This window comes from Toxoplasma gondii, chromosome XI (genome assembly GCF_000006565.2).
Source record: "Toxoplasma gondii ME49 chromosome XI, whole genome shotgun sequence".
Classification (NCBI taxonomy): Eukaryota; Apicomplexa; class Conoidasida; order Eucoccidiorida; family Sarcocystidae; genus Toxoplasma; species Toxoplasma gondii.
In genome coordinates, this window is record NC_031479.1 from 2,806,463 (window position 1) to 2,827,920 (window position 21,458).

At 52.7% G+C, this 21,458-nt stretch overlaps 3 protein-coding genes across 3 annotated transcripts; 2 read left to right on the forward strand and 1 right to left on the reverse strand.

Annotated features, from left to right (window-relative positions):
- The first annotated feature begins 1,117 nt into the window (after positions 1–1,117).
- TGME49_312590 (hypothetical protein) lies at positions 1,118–11,903 on the forward strand. Its single transcript, XM_018782725.1, has 11 exons — positions 1,118–4,256; positions 4,863–6,212; positions 6,592–6,745; positions 6,982–7,100; positions 7,227–7,268; positions 7,394–7,509; positions 7,957–8,074; positions 9,172–9,236; positions 9,344–9,401; positions 9,612–9,750; positions 10,109–11,903. The coding sequence occupies exons 1-11, from the start codon at positions 2,076–2,078 to the stop codon at positions 10,174–10,176; spliced, it is 4,410 nt and encodes a 1,469-aa protein (XP_018635468.1). The 5' UTR covers positions 1,118–2,075; the 3' UTR covers positions 10,177–11,903.
- A 123-nt stretch (positions 11,904–12,026) lies between these two features.
- Positions 12,027–15,372, forward strand: HSP21 (heat shock protein HSP21). Its single transcript, XM_018782726.1, has 5 exons — positions 12,027–12,381; positions 12,765–12,803; positions 13,470–13,701; positions 13,886–14,767; positions 15,302–15,372. Exons 1-4 carry the CDS (start codon positions 12,286–12,288, stop codon positions 14,104–14,106), a joined length of 588 nt encoding a protein of 195 aa, XP_018635467.1. The 5' UTR covers positions 12,027–12,285; the 3' UTR covers positions 14,107–14,767; positions 15,302–15,372.
- TGME49_312618 (hypothetical protein) lies at positions 14,996–20,660 on the reverse strand. The gene is made up of 6 exons (XM_002364442.2): positions 18,684–20,660; positions 17,634–17,939; positions 16,967–17,016; positions 16,455–16,516; positions 15,949–16,031; positions 14,996–15,630 (listed from the first exon to the last, which is right to left on the reverse strand). The coding sequence occupies exons 1-6, from the start codon at positions 19,692–19,694 to the stop codon at positions 15,532–15,534; spliced, it is 1,611 nt and encodes a 536-aa protein (XP_002364483.2). The 5' UTR covers positions 19,695–20,660; the 3' UTR covers positions 14,996–15,531.
- Positions 20,661–21,458: the final 798 nt, after the last annotated feature.

Consider the following 21,458-nt stretch of genomic DNA (forward strand, 5'->3'; position numbering starts at 1 on the left):
GACACTCCACGGATTTGCATGCGACTGTTCTTGGTATTGTCGAAAGCGGATGTATCACTGAGACAGTCGATTGATGTTTGCTTACCCACGTCTTCGGCAGTGGCCATCTGCGTCCACAACAGTGCAGTCTTTTTTACGACGCACTTGGGGTTATTATTGCAGCCAGAGGTGCCAGCAAAAGTATACAGTGAACGGGATAACGTTCTTACATTTACGTAAGAGAAAGTAAGACTCCAGAGGAGTCATGTGTAAGCACCTAGCGAGTTTCGGCCAAATCTCTGGCAAACCAGACGGACAGCTTTCGAAAAAATTCGGTCCTCCGTTTGTGCACAAAGCCTCTCTTAGAAAAGAAGTCAAGACTTTTTTGTTGGCATGTAACCCTATCAACAATACGTCAGTACAGACTGTTGCCAAACTCCACTCGTGGATAAATATTCAAACTGCGAATGGCACCCGACACAGTGTCGCATTCGTTTCCCCAGTCCTGACGCGCCAAGAACGAAAACCATTTCCCATGTTTATGCCAGAACGCAGTAAACGAGATATGCTGAGTGTATGAGCACAGCACAAAAACGCCAGCGTCGACTGCCAGCGTGTTCCGGCGGCTTTGACGATGAGAGGTGGTTTTTTCGGTCGCGCCTCGCCGTGGATGTCAGTCTCTCAGATGCTCTCAAATGTCTTCTGTGTTTTAGGTTGGGAGAATCGTGTCTTATAATACTCTGCCGTCGCCCCTGGCCAGCCTCGTCAGCAAGGAGTGCCTACAAAGGAATGTCGTAAACCAGGTTCTACCAATTGAGAGAAACAGCCTCCCAATGTAGAAGCAAAGAAATTCCGAGGCAACGCTTCCGCGCGGCAGGGTAAGCTCTTAGCAAATTTCCTGCCTGTTTTGCCCACAGATGCACATGGCTGAAATCTTCTTCTCTGCTGAAAGAGCTGCTCTTTTGAGGCAGGGTGACCCCGCCCGATAACGCTGTTCCTGCGAGCACACCTGTGTCCAGGGGATGTCTTCGGAATTGGGAGCGTCAGATGCGTCGGCGGGCGCACCCTTTTTAGTCTTCTTGCGTCGCAAAGAATTGCGATACTTTCCACGTAGAAGGAGTTTCGATGCCATTAACCACGGGAATAACACCATCGTCATGCAAGCGCTTCCTTACCCTTAACCCGACACCAGCGCGTATGTGTCTAGCCAAGACAGGTCGTGCTGATTCGTGTTCGGTCGTTCTGAAATTAACGGATTTTCCCAATTCCACCAGAAAATGGTGAGCAGCAGTTCTTCATGTCACGCTTGAAGTACCCGGGCACCCAAGTCCTTGTCTTTTATGTGTTGGTGTCCTGTGAGTTCACCGTTTCCTCGCGGCCTTCCAGGCTCGCTTGATCGAAAAGCCGCCCCCGAAAGCTCAGCAAAATGCGGGAAATCCAGCGCAGAATGGACCCGCAAGATGTGTGTGTGAAGCATGTGTTTTACGCATAAAAGCCTAAAGTGCTCAAAAGCAAAAGAGCCTGCTTGGGTCCACGTTGTTTCCCGCGATTCACTGTGCATGCTCGCAAGCTCTTTGCAACTCCACCGACCCTGGGCGTGTTTTCTCTCCCACAAGACAACCCCCAACGCTTTTTAGAAGAAGTGACAGCCCCGAGAATCCGTTGCGTTTCACAAAATCTCGTGGATCCGCGGAAATCGCTGGATCCCCTGTTCTCCGTTTCACGACACCGCGACACTCCGGAGGCTCTATCGAAAGGAGTTCCGAAAAGTCCCGGTCGTGCCTTCATCCTCTTGTAGAAAGTTGTGCCAGTCCTCCTTGTCTTTGAATCCTGGCTTGGACTGTCGAAGCCGCCGCAAAATATTTCTGAACTCGGGAGTGTGTCTACATGTCCTGGTGAAGCTGAAGACAGCTTAAGTTCCGTTCTCCAACGTCGCACGACACTGCGGCTCTTTCAGTGGACTGGTCGCAGTCTCGCAAAGCAAGCGGCCGTTTGCTGTGACGCGTTTTTCCTTGACGATGGATCGTCTACTCGCTCCGAGCTGAAAGACTCCACTCACGCCGTGCTTCAGAAAGTTGTCCAAATCTGCTCCAGCCATGGCTTCTTCGTCTCAGAGAATCGCCGCTCGCCCTGCGCCTGCCTTCTGGACTTTCCAACAGAGCGACGGCCATGAAAACGTCTTTTTTCCAGGACATGTTTTGCCGAATTCAGGAACATGCACTGCCTTTAGACCGACGCCAGGTGTCCACGGCGTTCTCGTGGACGCTGGCGCGTCTGCTTCTGGAAACCCGTACGTGGCTTCCTTCGCCTCGTTTCTCCCTAAGGAGACAGTGCTGTCTGCGGCTGCTCATCAGACAAAGGACTGCTCTCCCGATATGCCTTTCTCGTCTGCAGGTGGGGGCGGTGTCGTGGTCGGTAAACAGCTGGCCGCTTCTTCGCCGCATGCACCCATCGTCAACAAATCCTTCGCCTCCGTGTCGCCACAGCCTTTCTATCCACCGCCTGTCTCTTCTCCCGGCGCGCAGCTCAACTGTACAGATTCCCTTCAAACTGGGTGCTGCCTGCTACGTCCGCTACCGGCGACCAGCCAGTCGTCTGTGAGTTCATTCCGCCAGCCTTTCTCCCCAGCGCAGCCGCATGTTTCCTCGCCCTCTTTCCCCAGAGGGAGTCTTGTCCAGGATTCACAGGTCCCCACGATCTGTGACCTCAGACCGTGTACAGACACTCCAAAGTTTCCGCGATCCTCGCACCCGCCTGCCCCCACGCAGGCGCGTCTCAGCGCTCCGGAAACGCTTTCTGTCTCCGATCCGCGTCACGGCGTGGAAGGGGGTCCGCGAGCTTCCTGGGAAGCTTCTTTTCTTTCGAGCGAAGGTGGGTTCGCCTTCTCGACTCCTTTCCGTACTCCACAGTCTCTCGGTGGCGACGAGCATCGGCACTCTTCATCGTCAGTGCAGGGCATCCCTAACGCACCCCTCGCAACTGAAGGCCCAGTTGGGAGCGAGAGGCTCTCGGAGACCGGCAACCAAGCTGCTGACACTCTGTTCTTTGTGTCGCCGACGCTGACCACGCCCTCGCTGACCGCCGTGGTCGCGGGACCTTCGGCCGTCGCGTCGCCTGGCGCGCCGCGTCGACTCGGCCAGTTCCCTTCGCCTTCTCCACCAGTCTCTCAAGAGACGTTTTCGGTTCCGAGAATCGCAGCCGTCTCTCCGCAGCGCCCTCAAAGTCTGGGCACTTTCGAATCCACGCAGTTGTGGGGTCCTCAGTTTCTGCGGGAAGCCGCGCCTCTCGTTTCCAGAGCGCCGAACGCAGGAGACCCTGCGCCGGGTGTAGGTACACCGCGCGTAGCTCTCGGCCAGGGGCTCGCGCCTGGCAGTGCGTGGCCAGCGCGAGACGGACAGAAAGCGCAGGGAAGGGAGTCGCCGAAAAACGCGTTCCACAGCAAAGCCGGAAACGAGCTGCGACCTGAAACTCTCTCTGCGCAATCCCTGAATCCCCCCAACTTGCTCTGGCAACCTGCGTCTGGGTCTCCGGAGCCGCGGATCCTCTGGCCGCAAGCCAGTGTGCAGAACTTCGGAGTTGCGGACTCCCCAGGCTCCCAGCTGGAGCCGGAGGAACGACATCGTCTGCATGCAGTTCAACATCTGGTTCGACAAACGCAGGAGTTGATTGCGGATACGGAGCGCCGACTGAGCTCGGGCTGGCGGACCTTGGAAGGCGCAGGAGTCGGTCAGACAAGTGCACAGATAGACCCACAAAGTGTGGGGGGAGACAACTCGCACGAAGAAGAGAGAAGCGGGAAGTCTGCGGCGTCGGGAAGTGGGCGGGTGCAGCCTCAGTGCCTCCCGACTGCGCCGGACAGCCAGACAGGCGCGTGGACTTCGCTGAACGGGCTGCATGTTCTGGAGCCGAGTTTCTCGCAGTCTTCTCGCCAGACTTTCGGGGAGCAGGCGAGAGTAAGTCAGGGCACAGAGCTGCGCCCGGGGTGGACAGACAGCCGAAAATGTGGAGAGCCTGCTGCACAAAGTCTGGAGGAACCACACACACATCGCTACGAGGACCGGTTCGAAGACAATTCGTGCCGAGCATTCGCCGTGGACGGGGTTGAAGGCGAGAAAACACAGCGACAGACATGGGGGCAAGAGAGCCTCGCAGCTGTTGAACCGACCGGAGACCGGTTGCAGAGTCGAAGTTACCGTGGACGCGAAGAGGGCGCCACAGCAACAGCAGAGACAACAAGGAGCGTGAGTGTCGCCTCAAGCGTCGCGTCAGAGGAAGAGGTACGTGCTGTGAGATCTAGGGAGTTGTTTTCGTCTGCGCAAACATGCATGCATGTCGATCCATTGGTGTGAAGAACCCACGCTCTACTCGAGCAGGCCCCCGTCGTTTAGTTAAAGCTGTTTTACGGGTTTCTCGGAGACACCCACACTACACAGCCAAAAGCTCGCAGTCGCTCATGCCGCGCGCACTCGGGTCGAGTCGAATGTAGTCACCGAAAGGTAGCCGAAGCGTTTGATGGATGCAGTGGAGGCTCTGTAGCGCATGTGGCGCGCTGCAGTCGCTCCCTCGCTGCAGTGCAGCGTGAACAGTGCTTGGAGATCTGCGTGCAGGTCGCGGAGGACAAGACAACCCGTTATTCACTTTCCACTTGCGAACTCTTTGCGTTCGGCGTGGTTGCATCCGTTCTTGAACGCACTGGAAGACAAAGAGGTCATTTGCCCTCGACTGAGTGGTTGACCAGGAGGACCCTCGACGACGAACAGAAATGAAGGGCTGCTGCGCTCCTCTGGAGGCATGCGAGAATGCCGTTTCCGTTGAATCCCTGCGGCTCAGTCTCTCGTCTCACCATGAGCGTCTTCGTGTCGGTTTTTCTCCCTTTTCTGCAGGAGTCCGACGGCGACAGGAACCGACTCAGGCTTTTGCGTGCCCGTAGACTGGTGGGGGACTGCAGACGGTTTGGGAGCTCGGAGTCGCACCTCGGCTTCTTCAACTCGTCCAGCTCTCTGCACTCTGGAGGCTCGCATTTCAGCGACATTCGCCAGCAGTCTGCTGCCTTGCTGTCTGCCGTTGCTCTCGCCTCTCCATCCTCTAAAATTTCCCCTTCCCTCTCTCGTGCTCCCGCGAGCCGAAAAGGGTCGGACTCTTTCGAGGGTGTCGGCCGCGGCGTCCACGCCCAGTCCGCACCCCACGCTCCGGCGAGCTGTACGTACACGCGGTCAGCGGGGAGTGGGTCGGGTGTTGGCGGGTCGCAGTCGAGCCACAGTTCTTCGCGAGTTTGTGGCCGCGAAGCCCAGCAGTGCAGCGGCTTTCGCCCTGGAGAGAAACCAGGGTCTCGCCGCGCAGTCTGTCGCGGCCTCCAAACACATGCGCCGGAGCCCCTGAGGCGAGCAGGGGCGCCCGTGGAGAACATGGGAGTGTCGATCGCAGGTCGCAGGACTCCCTCTGAGAACGCCGACTTTTTTCGAGACAGGGAGGCTGGCAACCGAAGACTGGCCGCGCGGTCCGAAAAGCTAGCGGGTGTCCAGCGAGACGGGACTGTCTCTGGAGAGTCCAACCAACGAGGCGAGACGAAGCGCGCCGGGCTCCCAAACCCCGAGAGAAGAGGGAGCCCTCGAGGGCGACTGCATGCGACCTTGTGGAAGCGCGAATCCTCCGACAGCAGCCGCGACGAAAGCTGGACCGCCTCAGTCCCCGCGACGCGAGGAGAGGTCCCAGACAGAGGCCGCGACGCGTCGACCTCTCAGAATCTGTCAACCTCTCAGAGTCTTTCTGTTTCTCGGGGTCTGTCGCAGAGGAGCGTGTCGCCTGAGTCTCGGCTAGGAAGCAGCGGCGGTCGATCGCGGCGCTTCCTCGCGCAAGAGCGAAGGCCACAGATGCAGCGCTCTGCTTCGCGTTCTCTTTCTCGCGCATGTCTCTCGGAAGACGGCGGCGTCGACGCCACCATGCAGGACGGGTCTTCTCAGTCTTTCGCGGCCTCTGGAGTGACTCGGGAGCCGAGAAAGTTGAACAAGCCACTGGCGGGCTTCGCACGCAGAGGCCTGGCCTCCCGCACTGCAGCGGGCCACTCGCCGTCCGCAGTGAGTTCGAGAAGTTCGAATGGATCGCGGAAAGGAGACTCCGAGGAGAGAGGAGGCTTCGAGGCAGCGACGGGACGCGCCCGGCGCCCTCTTGGCGCTGTTCACTCGAGCCTTGGAGGCGCAGGAGCTGTACGTTATTTGACTCACGAAGAGCTGCAGGTGAGAAGACATGAGGGGATCTTGAGATTTCAAGTCTTCTTGGAGTTCTTCAAGGTTAAACTAAGGAATCAAGGGAATGAAACTATCAATGGCAGTGGAGGCGGTGATACACAGATCAAGTGTAGAGATTGTCTCAAAAATTGCATTTCATCTGAAGAATTCAAAATAAACACTGATATCGTTTTCCTTGTCAAAAACGCGTTAAAAAAATATATTTTGAGATTGTGAATCTGGAAAGAGTTCGAGTGTCAAGACGAGAAATCAACAGTTGAACAGCAGGTCGCAATCACGTTCCAGTCTGCCTTTGACCACGTGAGAAGGCAAGGACGCGGAATCGAGGAAGGAGAGATCAAGAGTGCCGCATATTGTGTCTCTGCAGCCCTTTGATGAGCCCCCGTGCATGAAAGCCATTGAAGAAACGGTTTTGCCGCGACTCGGGGTCGAGGTCACCAAGGGCGACTGGACCGAGCAAATTGAAACTTTGGACACCATCCGACGCCTCGCCAAGTTCCACTTCGCTGTCTTTACACAGGGTGAGCGTCGTCAGGATCCTCAGGATTCAATTATCTGAGCTACTGCACCTCTGGGCCTAGAGAATGCGAGGTGCACCGCGTACTGCTTTTAGAACTCGACACAGGCATCGACAAGGATTGTCGCAGTGCCTCACGCTTTGAATAGCTGGGTCTCGGTTGTTTCTTAGGTTTTCGTGACGCCTCTCATTTGCTCGCTTCCTGGGGAGAGAATTCCTTCCTGTCTCCTTTGTTTTCAGATGTTCTGAGGCAAGTCGTAGGAGGCATTTTGGCGTGGCTCGCGAGTCCGCGGTCGACTGTGGCGAAGAACGCCTGTCTGGCTCTCAGCGACCTTTTCCTTTTTGGAAGAAAAAAAATGGTAAGGATATAGAAGTTTCCTTCACGACAGCAAGAGAGAACACAGTGGATTTCGGTCAGCCTCTGAAATGTATGTGGAGTGCACGCCTACGTGCTCTTGTGTATGTTTGTGTGGTTTTTTCGTCAGGATCCGTGTGTCCTGGAGGTCGTTGAACTATGCATGAAAAAGGTAAGTGTACAAGATAGACTTGAGACGACGAGCATACGGGTTGGCGGCCGGTTCGACTGCATGCGCTTTTGACGTTTTGCTGAATCACGGCTGTTTGCGTCTGTCTCCTCTTCTGCGGGTGCCAGTGCTGCCAGTCCAACGAATTCCTCAACGAAGCCGTCCGCAGCGTGCTGTTCACCGTTTGCCAGTTCGCGTCGGAGTCGCGCGTTCTCCACGCATTCCTTCACTGCATCCCACCCTGGTAGGCACGGAGACAGCAGGAAACTGTCTGTCGGGTGTACATACACCGGGGACGGGGCTCCGGACATGTGTTTCACGAGTCGTTTACGCCTGCTGGGTGGACGGAAACCGCAGAAAAGAAGGTTTTCTGTGAGAGTCGCTAACAAAGTTATTACTTTTGGTGCAAGAGAAACGCCAGTGTTGAGTTTTAGAAACTTCCGAGACTAAAGAGAAAGTACCGCCAAGCACGCTGTGGCTCTTATCCTCCCTGCTCTTTCATTGGCAGCGCTGACCCGAGACACTGGAGTCACGCCCCAGCACTTGAGAGGAACGCCCTTCTGAGATGCGGGCAGCCAGTTTCTGTATCACTGCTGTACATGCACCCCGTTCCACTGTTTGAGACAGCTGGAACTGTAGGGTTTCGATAGAGTGTGGAGTATCTTTCCTGGGTGTTGTCTTTTGTCTCCAGCAAGCAACCAGGTGCCAAATCGACGGCTGCATCCTGCCTGGCTCTTCTGTTCCAGCGAACAAGCGAGCAAGCGGCACGTGGAAGCGAGCTCTCGCAGAGTGTCAAGCTTCTCTTGAACGTAAGTCGCGAGAAAACGACGTCAATGTTAGTCCACATCGGTGATGTTCTAGGCGTAGTAGACGGATCACTGTCATCACTCGTTTGAACAGCGAGCGAAAACGGCTGGTCAGACGCGAGAATGACCAGCGCCACCGTATTTCTGGGAGTAGGGCTTCGGAACTCGCTTTTCCAAGAGCTGGCGTGATGTCGTCTTCTCTAGAATCATGAGAGAAGTCTTCCTGCTTCACCTTCCGGTCTGTTTTGGTGGATCCTTCTTGGCATATGGCTGTGTAGTTAGAGGCTGCGTACACTCTTCTATCCCACCTGTCTTCGTCTTTGCTTGGAAGCTGTAGCTACTCACCATGTTCGTTTAGTGTAAGGTAAAGAAAATGGAAAGAACATCCTTTCCTGTGAAAGCCAGTGCCTTTCTCGCTGTTTCGTTCTGGAGGGATCCAACGGGGTCACTCTCCACTTCAATCAGACGCCTGCTATTTTCCTTTTTTTGAGGAATCGGAGAGGAATCAAGTCGAGAACGCCTGTTTCGCCTATGTTTTGGGGAGCACTGTTTTACAGAAGGGTTCTTTTCTGTATGGACACTTCGTGTGGGATGAGATGGGATGCTGCAACCCGATACCTGGAGATTTTATTTCCTGCCTCTTACAGTTGTGTAGTTCAGCTTTAAGAGACAGTTCAAAGTGGAGATGTGCAGCAGTAGAGTATGCATCGCGTAGCTCACTTTTTTTTCCGTACCTGCGTTCGCCTCACCGACTCTTGTACCTCCTGAAGTAGACAGAAGAACACGGCGAAGACAGCTCACCTTGACGTCGTAGGATTCTGAGCTCCAACATGTTTAGCTGTCTGAAGCAGTCCAGTGGGGTGACGGTGTACAGCTGTTGGGTGTATTTTCTCCTTCCATTTAAAGGGTCAGAGCAGCCCTGCAGGCGTGGATTCCGCGCAAAAGGTTGATGCGAAATGCTTATCATCCGTCCTGGATTAATCTTCTTGCAAGTGGCTTCTGCTTTAGAGGAAAGGAAAACACTCACACCCAGACAACTCGATACCCCCCATTCGGTTGCGACTCCTGCTGTGCTGTGTGAAATTCTGCTTTCTCCTCAGATGGCGACTGAAGCCTCCCCCGATGTGCGTGTGGCGGCGCGCGTGGCCCTCACAATGTTGCACAGGTGAGTCTCGTTTCTTTTTCTTGCTCTTGCGTTTGCGCATTGTGAAAGGATGGCATTCGAGATTTCTTCAACTGGATCTCTCTTGTGTGGCGTTCTTCACTATGCAGAACCGTGGATGCAGCGACCCTACGCCGGGTTTGTGGGTCTCTCGAAGCGCGGAACAAGGTAAGAAAGAACAGTAGAAAAACATGTGGAAAAAGTCAGAGAGCAAACGACAAGAAAGATGAATCACCCGTCCAATGACCAGGCTTCGAATCAAGAACTGTTGAATCAACGTTCAAGGAGTCAATGCTCCAGCCCAGAAAGAGTGACTGATTGCAGATGCGTCCCCGAGAGGAATCACAAAAATGCTTTCTGAAGATGCGTGTTTTTTAGATGGACGGATTCGTTTCGCGGACGACAAACAGAGAAGTTGAAGACGTCATGAAAAATGTAGAAGCGAGTGTCCCCGCGGCAGGCGGCTGCGCCTCTTTAGCCTCCTCGCTGTCCTCTGTCCCCGACGACAGCCGGTCTCGTAAGCAGAAGGTTTTACAGGATTTGTCTGTGCAACAGACACCAGGCAAATGCCTACGAATTGTCTGATGTCCAATCTGCTTGCAAAGCTCTCTTTTCACGCAAATCTATTCGTCGCGACGTGTCTCGATCAGATTACTTATAAGGTTTGCCTTATAAAGACGTATATGCATGTGTATGAATAGATGTCTATTCCATTCGCCCTATCTCGGGGGGGTTTTACCTGTTGTAGTTGCCGCTGTATAAATATATACAGTCTCTATAATTATATATATATATATATATATATATATATATATGTATATCAGTAGATGATGTACAAGTAGAGTGCTATTGCTTGCTTTCGTGTTTCTGTGCAGGTGGCCGTGGACACAGTGGCGGCAGCGGGGGGTACCGACCTCTGCTTCTGGGTCATATGAAGCCCTAGCTCACCGGAGAGGAGGGGAGCGGGGGGAAAAAGCTTCTTCGCAGGCGTGCATAGTGCACAGAAACGTGTAGTTTTGTAGGTCGATGTTAAATCAAAGTTTCAGACGTGGCACGCTACAGTTTGCGGTTTTCTAAAGGCAGTTTTTCTGGGCCTTCTGGGTGCAAGCAAGATCCACTCTTGAATCGCTCGACACTCTCTCGGCTTTCCTTCAGCACCAGAACTTAACTAACTGTTTCACCTTCTTGTCTGGTAGTACACTGTGAACTGGCGTGCTCCTGGTGGAGGTTGGTGACTAATCCGAGCTGAAAAGTGAACCACGATGGGTTTGAGCAACAGGGTTTCTTTTCTTGGATGCTTCCTACGGTGTATCGGCACAAGCCGACACCTCGCCTGCAGCCGAATGCACTCTTCCTGTAGCATCATGACATGCAAATCGTTATCAGGACTACTTATGTCCATCTTGTGAGGAGGACCTCGAAGTCCCAGAAGCCTGGGGGTCAAGGGTTTTTATAACCGTTTTCTGGAGAGTACAGACTGAGAGTCGGACACCTGATTAGATCTTGGGTACTGCTGTGTGAGCACGGTTTCGAGAACATCACTCTATAGAGTACAACAAATGCGAATCCTCAAACTAAAAAAAAAGGCAAAACAGACCACCAGGAAAGGAACTTCCTAGTAGTCTCACCCAGCAATTCCCTTCACACACAAACAGCCGAGCACAAACGCACCCTCAGTGGTGGTTTCTTGGAGAAACCTGCACAGCCACTGTTTGCACAGAGCATCGTTCAATTCAGACACTTTTCTGAAATTTCACGCACTCTTGTTCACCAGGTGTCTCCTACGCTGAGAACGGTGCCTCAAGACAATGATGCCGCTAACATCCGTAGATGGACGCAAAAACACGAGCGGCCTCGTCTTCATCTTAGTGATGAACAACTGAAATATAAAATGGAATAGGAATGTGCCGCTCAAGGAACGGATTCATCGAAAGATACTGCGTGGAAGCAGCGGTCCCCCCGACTTTCCTTTTATCCGCCAGCTACGTCTTCTCTGTGTAGCAGTTTCCGCTGGTAACTGTGCAGCCTTGAGCATGATAATTCCGAGAAAAACTGGCAGACCATGGAGGCACGAAAATTTTGAACATCGTCGGCTTTACCCGGAAGTGTTCATGGATGAATTCATCTGGTTTAAGGGTCTGCTCACTTCAGGGGGGTTGCTCCAAATGGCTGTATGCGTACAGAGATGACATAAGTGCTAACAAACCATCGGTTTTTGATGGAATTACTTTTAACGCCGAACCTTCTCGAGTCCTCAGTTTAAGTTTGTGCCGTTACATTCAGGAGCACACCGTTATATTCGATGATCTTAAGCGTACAACGAGCGGGGCGACACACGTTGAACGTTCACAAAACGCTGAAGGCCGTAGCCCCTCGCCGTTTTCGCGGCTTTTCGGAAGACGCTGAAGTTCTTCTCTAACCCTTTCCATTCGAATTAACTGTATCGAAAGCACGATTTGCTGCGTTCCGAGGTGGCGTCGTTTACTACTGGTGGTTCACGCCATCTTACAACTCTTGTATGAGGGCAACCGTTGTCGCGCACTCGAGCAAACCAAAAGGTACGAAGGCGAAAGTTCTGGAGATTGCCTCTAGGAATTGTCATCGAACAACAGCAGTGTGCATTCCGAAGGACGAGGCACTCGTATACCGGCTTTAGTGCGTGCAGCACGCAATGAGGTTCACAGCAAGGCGACGCTGAAAAAAGTATTTGACTCGCGTCTCGATGGCGTTCACACACACCGCGTTCCCGTGCGTAGGCGGCTTGTCGCTAGTCTTCGGCATGCGCCGCGATTCACTGAATGCCCGTTTTTGCACTCGTTGCGCCGAAAGAATACAAGTTTGGTATTATGTGTCGAATCTCCAAGCTTGTGTAAGGCTTATGCGTGCCGTGGTTGTACAAGGAATCCGATACAAGGAGTGAAAAATCTGTGAGGCACACAGCAGCTCGTGGTTGCACGCGGCTTATGACTCGTGACTGATTTTGCCTCGAACCTGCGGTGTTGCCGTTGCTTTTGCTTTGGTTCTCGAAAGGACATCTGTACGCGAGTTCACAATGGCATCCCCAACCTCAGCTTCTTCCAAAGCGCCAGGCACCGAATCTGAGGCGTGTGGTCATAGACATCCGGGCCACGTCGGTGCAACTCACACAGTAAGTTTGAAAGAACCGAAAGTGGAGAATCCTTCTGTTTCCACGGAAAGCACGCGTCCGTGTAGATGGGAGACCGTTTCTTTCATTACGCAGCCGTGCGCGGTAGCCGTGCCCTTCCAGGAACTTTCTAGAGCGAATCGTTTCGCAAAAATGTTCAAACACGAGGCGGGAAATGGCGGCCGTTTCAAGGATTCGGAACCCTAGCACACCTCAAATTCGATCGCGTTTTAACGCTTATGATCGTTGGGTGGTGTTCATATGGCAGAGATGTCTTTGTTTCACTACAACAGCAGATCGCGGAGGCAAAGAAACTATTGTGTAACTGCATTCTATCAATAACGCTTTCTGAAACAACTTGCCCTTCCGTCTGTAAATGTCCGCAGTACAACTGGGACGAGTTTCGTCAGTTCCTTGACAGTCAGGTATGCCATTGTTGACTCACATAGGGAGCCTTACCCGTTCTGGATGAATGTGCAATTCAATCCGTAGTACTCACATCTTGATAATACTGGTTGCCGAGAGCACAGATGGTCGTTGAAGCGGAATATCGACATCCAAGAAGGAAGACGTGTACGAGCAGACATGGATGAAATTCGTCCGAAGAATGCCTCTCATTTCGTGTTGGATAAGTTATTCGACACGATTACTGCTGCGCTATGTGCTCGCTGTCATCTCTCCGTATAGGGAAGCAGCGTGATTAAGTTGAGTATATTACCGTGATGGCTGCGCATTAGCTAACCATACAGGATACAGACCTATTATATCCAAAACTATCCGCCTGTATCTATCTGTCAATCTGTATCTATCTATATGTGTCTATTTCTCTGTATCCACCTATCTACATATACGTATATCTATCTTTACCTATCGATCTGTCTTATCTATTTATGGTAAAGTCGGCATTCCTCTGTAAGGCACACCTTCGAAAGATAGTACTTTCCCGGAAATCACGGATATGCAGTGTGGCAGTTTCTTGTTCCCCTCCCAGTCAAGTTCCATCGCCAGCAAGCTGCATAGTTTCTTGCGCAAGTTTATCAGCAAACTGCGTAGCTATGCCTGTGATCCTTCATGTGGTCTTATGGTCACAGGGAAGTCTTTGGCATTCCGCAGTTCTTGGCGCACCCGCGAGTGCTGCGCCAAATACGATTTTCGAACTCGCACCGACAGCAGCAGAAGCTGGAAGAGCAATTGCTTTTCGCCCGCGTCTGGATGCATACTATGACACGGCAGCTCACAAGATCGTTATGCTTTTCGACCTTCCGGGCTTCGAGAAGAAGGATATTTCTGTCGAGGTCACGGACCACGCCATCATCATTTCGGGTGAGTTTCTATCGCGAAGATAATTGCCATTCAAACCCGCGACCGGTGTTTTTCCCCTCGAAACGTAACCGTGAATCGCAGTCAAAAAGGACAGAGGAGCGTGTGCCTGTTTTGACAAAGCTTGAAGGAGGCCAGGTGCTCGGTCAGGAGTGAACGCCCGGTGCCGCGAATGTGTTTTTTTCAGGAACTCGGGATCGACTGAATGACAAAGTGTTGTACGGGGAGAAAAGCCGTGAGCTTATCAAGGAACGCGCTTTCGGTCACTTTTGCCGGAAGTTCCAGCTGCCGACAAATGCAGTTGAAGACGCGGTCACGGCAGCCATGACCGGCGGCGTTCTGGAAGTCACGGTAGAAACTCGTGAAGAAGAGGCTTCCCACACCAAAAAGAAGATTCAGATCGCTTAACAGCTATCCACATGCAACAGCATTGCAAACACGAGGGTAAACTGGTTGCGCGTAAGACAACACGTTTTTAGAGTGACGTGCTTTTTCCGTCGGCACCATGTTGTAAGCTAAGGAAGCGCACTGCTTCATGCTTGCAGGTACACGAAATTATCCACGCATCCACACGGACACAGATCTGCAGTGAAATCGTGTTCAGCGTCTGTCGGGAAATAAGCGCAACTGGATTTATGCAGACGTATCAAGAATCGGTTTCTATAACTCTACACAGATTCACGTATTCCAGTCAAACTCTTCCGGGGTCGATGCGGGCAATTTTCGATCTTGAGCGTATACGTGTTCCGTTGGGCGTCGTATACACGAGTGTGCTGTGACAGTGACAGCAGTGAGACATTTCTTTCAAGACGTCTCTTGAGGACATCGAATTCTTAAACGTGCTTCCCGACAGAAAAGTATAACTCAAATCGAAAAAACAGACATTATAGTACCTACGGCACCGTACTATAATTCCTCATTATAAGCGGATTTTGTCTCTGTATTCAGATTCGTTGCAGAATGTGAAACTGCCTGGATATCTGCTTGGCAGTCTCATGTCAATACAGTCATCTACAACCCGTCTCGCCAGTCGAAGCACATCCCTCTCATGCATATGATAATTTTACTGGTAAACTGAAGGACGGAATGCTGTCGTGTTTCTACAGCAACCAGCCTTTTGTGATATTGAGACAGCAGTCTAAGAATACAGATTCTTCACGTATTGTCTGTTCCATTACGATCAAAACCTCATCGAAACGCGAAACCCGAAGTGCGGCAAAAGCAGCAACACTCGCCTCAGCGACGCGCAAACGCTGACGAAAAGTGAGGCTCGAGTGTACGCACATACGTGTTCATAGTCCGACAGTGAGGTGGAAAGCCGATGTGAGCGAGAATGGGAAATTTGTGATTCGTTTTCCCGGAAGTTTCCCACCACAGAGCGCACGGCAAGATCCAAAGGCTGAACACCATGAAATCTGAGTTTCGTTTGCCGAAAAAGACGAAACCCGGAAGAGACTCTGTACACCTGTATGGATGTTCAGGGGGACATCCTGAGACCACCCGACCGTTGTGTTACTGGTACACAACTCGTTTTCGTAGGAACATATTCCCAGCTCTCACCACACCACCTGAATGCCTGTGCTTGTCCTTGTGTCGTGAGAAGAGCGTCCACCAGAGAACTGCGCAGCTCTACGCAAAACACGCCGCCCACCACTACTCTCCACGAAAAAACCGTCCTTTGATCAGATAAAAGTGACCGGCCGGGTAGTTTGCTTTCCCCTGTGAAACAGCTGAAAGAGGACACCTGCGCCCAGCTCTGAGGAAACAATTCTTCCACTCCTGACTTGCGACCTCCTGCTGCCCCGTCTGAAATCTTGCTCGAATCAAAATCCGTTAGTCGTTGGCAAACAACTGCCGCATGAGACGGTCCACCATGGCTTCGTCGCCCGCGCCGGGAAGTGCGTCAAGGTTCGGTTGCCACGGAGTCGCAGTCTGTAGTGTACATACACCCGCCAGAAGGCACAGCAATGTCTCGGTTTACTCCATTTTACTTGCTTGAGGCAGAAAGTCCTTTGTTCCCTTCCTGTTTTGTGCCGTTACAATGATGGGCATATACCCCTATAATCGGCGATCTTCCATGTTTAAACAGGCGGACCTCCGATTGCAAAAGCAGACACACTACAGTACCTAGTATGCAGCACATAACTTCAAGACCGGGAACTCCCTGAGTCTGCCTCTGAACGGAAACCACCCCTCTGCTCAGACGCATGGGTTTCTGAAGTGGAGAGGTAGTTTCACAATGTAACTCACCATCAGATTCTGAAGTTTCTCGATGGGCTGGTATCGAATTTTTCTGCCTTTTGACGCCCGGCGGTCCACGGTTTTTCGCCCGCCTGTGGTGTGGTCAAACAGAAAACAAAAACCACCACTTCTTCCAGTCGGTCTCGCGACGCATGCAGTCTCCTGTTCTTTCTAAGAAAACAGGTAACGGCATAGTCCATTGTTTACCGGAATAGATGTAAAGACGCCCTGTGTGCTCAGAAATGCGAGCGAAAACCCGCAATGCGCGTCATTTCAGTGAGGAAGGACTTTGTCGGAAACAAACGGCCGAAGGGTTCGGCTCCGGTCACACCCAGCACATTGGGAACTCAAGTCTACGTTGCGTCAGCAACCGTCGTCGAGGCGGCCCACCTGTCTGGTCCGTTTCACGCACTCGAGCCGGAACGACCTGCGAAACAAATCTACAGTCGTTTGTTTCTTGAGGAAAGAACACACGCTTCACGATCCGCGTCGAAGTGACAGGAAGTTCGACTCACGATTCAATTTATTCCGAAGTTTCAACAGGTTCTTCTCCCGGTCGAGTGAGTCTGAAGAGTCTCTGCGAGGGGCATGAACGCATGCACACAGCAGAGAAAGTGGAAAGTGACTCGCATTCATGAACTGTCTAGACATCTCCAGCGCAGACACACGTCAGCCGCTCGTGCGCCTTTTGTCTCTCTTTTGTCTTCCTGGAGTCAGCGTAAACCACAGTTTCCCCAGCATATGTCTAGAGCGTGTATGCATTCGAGGTTTCTCACAGGAGACTGCAGAGAGAGAAGAGCGAAATTTCTGCAATGAACTGTAGTGTACAGAAGATCAGAGAGAATGAGGTGTATCGTCTAGATCGAGGTATGCAGTCAATACAGTCCTCGCTTCTACGACGCAAGTGGATGCGGGGACCGCGAGAAGTCCCAGATTCACGAAGACACTGCAAAATCAAACAGAATGCGAGAGAAGTCGAGAAATCGAAATTCGGACGCAGCATTCTGCATTCCGAGAAGTCACTTACAGAGCTCCGCCTTGTTGAATAACGTGTTTTAGCAGTTCGACGTAGAAATCCTAATGAGACAGACAACGCACATGCAATTCGCTCTTCTCTTCTGCCGAATACCCCTTGACTCAATGTTAGACCAAGCTGATGCTTCTCCAATCCTTTTCGATGGAAATCGAAAATTACAATTCGTCTTTGAAAGAAGATGGAAAACACTCAATGGATGGAACCCGAGCACCAATGCATGCAGCGCCTCGATTGAGCTGCTGTCTGCCGTCAGAAGGAAGGAGACTGCCGAAGTGAGTTTCATGATTTTTTCCGTACAGCTTGCATACAGAAGTCGGTTTCCCAACGCTTCGATCAGTGCACAGTGCTTGATGCACTCAACAGGGTGGCGGCCATGAAAAACAAAACTGCACTGGAAGCTGGTAAATTGAGACCTTCCACATCCAAGCCAAGAGCTCAACTCGTCCTGTTTGTCGACGCGTTTCCCTTCTCGCCGTTAACACCTGAAGGACGAGAAGCCACGCGACCCTCACAGCCCGGAAAAAAACGTTCGACCGTCCGCAAGCAGACATCTCCACCCGAGCTGAAACGCGCATTAGGCGATTCTCAGAAAACAACGAAACGCGTTTCTTTCTGCGGCGCACCACGCGCTGGACACCACTGGTCGTCGCCAGCTTACTCCGTCGTCGTAGAAGTCGTGTTTAAGGATGTCTGTGAAGGAAGCTTCTTCACCATCGGCTTTCTCCTCTTCCTGGTCCACGTCTTCTCCGAGCGCCCGAAGCCTCTGGAGAGTCGTACAACCCACCACATGGCAGGGAGTACATCCCTCGTCGCTTGCATGCGCCTTGTTGCCTGGAGACGACGGGGGAGGAACGTGAGCGCCACGCAGCGCGCGAGCGAGAAGCCGAGAAAACTGGGTTGACATTGCATGCTGCAGCTGTTGAGAAGGCGGCTGACTCAGAGCCTTGAAGGCCTGCGAGCGCGGCTGAGGAGCCCCGAAAAAGCGAAAAAAAACACGCTGAAAGCCATTGTGAAGGCGTAGAAGAAATCAAACGAGTTCACGCACAGACAAACGTCTTCCGCAGGTGTACGTGCAGCCAGAAAAAAAGAAAAAGGGCGCCTACACCGCAACAGCAGACTTACATCCACTTTTCAAAACGGGTTTGCCTTATACTTCATATGCAAGTGGTTTGTGAGCGTCGCCGCACGCATATACACCCAGTCATGTGTACGGTTCTAGATCGGATTCAAGTAGACGCTGTATAATTTCATGTATGGGATTTGTCGCACCTCTGTTCTTTACATGCAGTGAGTGGAAGCATCGAAGCTCGGTTCCTACGATGTGCCTCAGACAGGACTCTGCATCCTGATTACGAAAGGAAAGACAGAGCTGTGGAGCTCTGCATAGAGACGAATACGCTTCTGTCAACCGTCCACAGCATCTTTGAACGCCTAATACACTGCGAACGTTTCCGGCTGGAGAGACGACGTCGAAAAAAACTCGCTGAGCAACACCCAGCCTCTTCTCAGCAGGCGCTCTCAGGAACTTTCAACAAAAGGCGAAGCTACAGAAGGAACACAGAGAGAGAGAGCAAGAGAGAGAGAGAAAAAGCAGGAGAGAGCAAGAGAGAGAAGACAGGAGAGAGAGAACAAGCCAGAGAAGGAACAGGAGAGATAGAAGAACAGACCCGAGACAGAGGCGAGAGAAAAGCAGTTTGCGAACACGTACATCCACTGTGGTGTGCCAAGCGTCTGCATTTTCGAGACAGAGGCGTCGACTTTTTCTCCTCCACAACGCATCGACCCTCTCTGCCCACACACTCGCTTCGCGGCCAGAGTTCTCGTCTTCGGTCACGGCCTCCTCTTCATCTGCCCGTTTCCTCTTCTCGCCTCTGCTCGCGCGCGCTGAGTCCGAAGCGCCCTGCGCCGCTAGCCATCTCTCGCGGCGCGTCCCCCAAGACTCGGTCTCGTGGCCTCCGCCGTTCTCAGGTGTACAGACACTCGAGTCCTCGGCGTCCTCCTCGTCTTGGGCGTCCTCCTCGTCTTGGGCGTCGAGTTTGAGGCCGCTCTGCTCAAACAGCGCCCGTTGGAGAGAGAGCAAGTCGGTGAGGAGGCCTGCGGCTTCGTCGCGGAGTCCCTTGAGCGACTCGGCGAGAGAGGAAGTTTCTGCCGTGATGCCCACTTTCTCGGACTCGAAACATTTCTCCCCCATCAAAGCTGTAAACATGTGGGCATTCGGGAGGCGATTCGTCTCGCGCAGCGCGCCGTTCAAGCGAATGCGGAGTGCGAGGAGATCCGAGACGATGCTCTGCTGTCTCTGCACTTTCTGCGCCTTCTTTCGCTGGTGCTCTGTCGACTGTTCGGGCGCAGTTAGCTGAAAGCCCCCAGCTCCGGCCTTCGCATGCTTCTGTTCCTTCGCCGTCAGACGCTCTGCCTCAGACGCCAACTTCGCGTTCAACTCGAGCCGCCACCCCGCGCACCGCTTCTGGCGTCCACCGCCCTCGATCAGCGCACTGCCTTGTTTGAGCTTGTGCTCATCGAGAGGGGCTTCCGCCTCGCCGTCGACCTCCGAGTCGACAGACCCAACGTCGCTGTCCTCCTCTCCAGAGGAGGACTCGGTCTCGTCGACTTCGGAGAAAGGAGGCATCGTGGCTCCCGAGCAAGCGAAACGCGTTTCACTGAGTTTTGTGGCGGCAGAGACCTTTCGTTGTCGAGCACCCCACCTCCAGTCCGCTGGCATCCGGGGAGGAGAGGCCTCGGCCTCGGTGCTGGTACACGCTCGACCTTTGAGTGATGTCTTCTGTCCACGCGCGGTGCAGGGACAGCCGAGGGGAGAGCGCGGGAGATGCGAGACGCGGAGGAAAGATAGAGCCACCCGATTGGGGAGAAAAGGAGAGGAAGAGACAGAGAGCTTGGGGGGGTTGATCTCCGCTTGAAAGAGAAGACCGAGAGCAGAGACCGACGAGAAAGCGAGAGGAAGAGCGTCTCTTTGAGGAGCTGAATCGTAGACGGCAGGAGAGAAGGACTGAACAGAAGGACCAAGACAGTAGAGAGAAGGAGGGTGGAGGGGGAGGGGAAGACGAAGAGAGGAAGGAACGGACAGAAACAGAGGAGAAGGAGCCGAGATCGGGAGCTCTTTAAACCTGAGGCAGAAACTCCTCAGTTGCACTTTTGCCGCACTCTCCACAGACGAAAGAAACGGTTCCTATTTTTTTGTGAAAAACTGCTGAAGCGTTACAGCGGCAGGGGTCGCGGGTGCGAATGCTGTTCTCCGCTGAAGAAAACGCATGGGTCCACGAGACGAAGGACAGAGGAAAGGAGAAAAAGGACGAACTGACAGGCAGAACTCAGAGCGACCACAGACAGACAGCTGCAGACACTTGCGCATCAAACGGTTCGCTACGCAATTGCCTCTGGATGATTTCGGGGACGTTGCCCCTGGCTTGCATGCGCGTCGGCTTCCGAGAGAACGCAGAGAGGAGCCCGGGCGCAGAGAGAAGCAAGGCAGAAAAGGAGAGGTGGCGTTGTTTGAGAGGCGGAAAAGGAAGAAAGAGAAAGGGGAGGGAAATCTTCTTCTTCTGGAAAAAAAAAATCAAAACGCCGCATGCAGTTGAACCAGCAACCGTGCTTTTCTTTTCATCCCAGGGACGTTCGCCGCGAGAGAAAAGCGCTTCGTCGCTCTGGTGAAGAGCAGCTTGTCCTCGTCCTCGACCGTCTTCTTCAAATGTTGAACAAAGTCAAGGCGAACTTGGAAAGAAAGCGCAACAAGACGCGGAATCACTGGCGTTGAGTCTGCAGGCAGCGACCGGGTGTCGCGCGCGCATGCATGCGCATAGCGAACCCCACAAGAGTCTTTCGACTGTTCGAGTGCCCCGAAATCCGTGGCGAACGCTAGTGAAAAGGCTGTGAAAGTCCAATAAAGACAAGGCTCGGGGACGATTGAAGTGATTCCGTTCGTCTCGCGCCGAAAGGCTGCTTCTCTGCCTCGAAGAGAGAAGAAGGTCCTCAGCCGCAGACGCTGTCGACTTGATAGCGAATACAGCGAAGAAGCTACAGGCCACGAAGCTCCGAAACTTTCCATTTCTAAACATAATTTAACGCGATTCATTCGTCTCTGGATATTCCAAAACACGTAGATACATATACGTATATATCATATATACGTATATATGTACATATATTCATATTTGGAGTGTGTCTAACTGGTGTGCTGGTATATGTTTGTGTGTAGATAGAGAACGAACTTGTTCTCTAAGTAATGGCGAAGTTTAGCTCCACCTTGACTTTTTCTGTCTCGAGACGAATTTATCTGCCTGGGGTGTCTTCCCACAGTGGTTTTTGGTAGATTGTTGAAATCGGGAGGCGGTGGAACTCGAGAATCCCCGCGTTCTTCCAGAAAATAAGTCTTTTTTATGTTCCTTCCACGGAGAACGGTTCCTCGCGAGATTCGCGCAAGTTCCACCCTAGCTAAGTTCTGTGTTCTAGGAACTCGTGGCGGGTCCTG

What these genes read in the sequence shown, in the direction of transcription:
- TGME49_312590 (XM_018782725.1), top strand. Translation starts at nt 2,076, where the DNA reads ATGGCTTCTTCGTCTCAGAGAATCGCCGCTCGCCCTGCGCCTGCCTTC. An exon ending in CTTCGCTGTCTTTACACAGG is followed by an intron (nt 6,746 to 6,981) that starts GTGAGCGTCGTC and finishes CTTTGTTTTCAG; the next exon opens with ATGTTCTGAGGCAAGTCGTA. An exon ending in CTTCACTGCATCCCACCCTG is followed by an intron (nt 7,510 to 7,956) that starts GTAGGCACGGAG and finishes TTTTGTCTCCAG; the next exon opens with CAAGCAACCAGGTGCCAAAT.
- TGME49_312618 (XM_002364442.2), bottom strand. Translation starts at nt 19,694, where the DNA reads ATGCCAGCGGACTGGAGGTGGGGTGCTCGACAACGAAAGGTCTCTGCC. An exon ending in ACGACTTCTACGACGACGGA is followed by an intron (nt 17,017 to 17,633) that starts GTAAGCTGGCGA and finishes CTGTCTCATTAG; the next exon opens with GATTTCTACGTCGAACTGCT. An exon ending in ACTTCGGAATAAATTGAATC is followed by an intron (nt 16,032 to 16,454) that starts GTGAGTCGAACT and finishes ACCACACCACAG; the next exon opens with GCGGGCGAAAAACCGTGGAC.
- HSP21 (XM_018782726.1), top strand. Translation starts at nt 12,286, where the DNA reads ATGGCATCCCCAACCTCAGCTTCTTCCAAAGCGCCAGGCACCGAATCT. An exon ending in ACGTCGGTGCAACTCACACA is followed by an intron (nt 12,382 to 12,764) that starts GTAAGTTTGAAA and finishes AAATGTCCGCAG; the next exon opens with TACAACTGGGACGAGTTTCG. An exon ending in GTCAGTTCCTTGACAGTCAG is followed by an intron (nt 12,804 to 13,469) that starts GTATGCCATTGT and finishes TTATGGTCACAG; the next exon opens with GGAAGTCTTTGGCATTCCGC.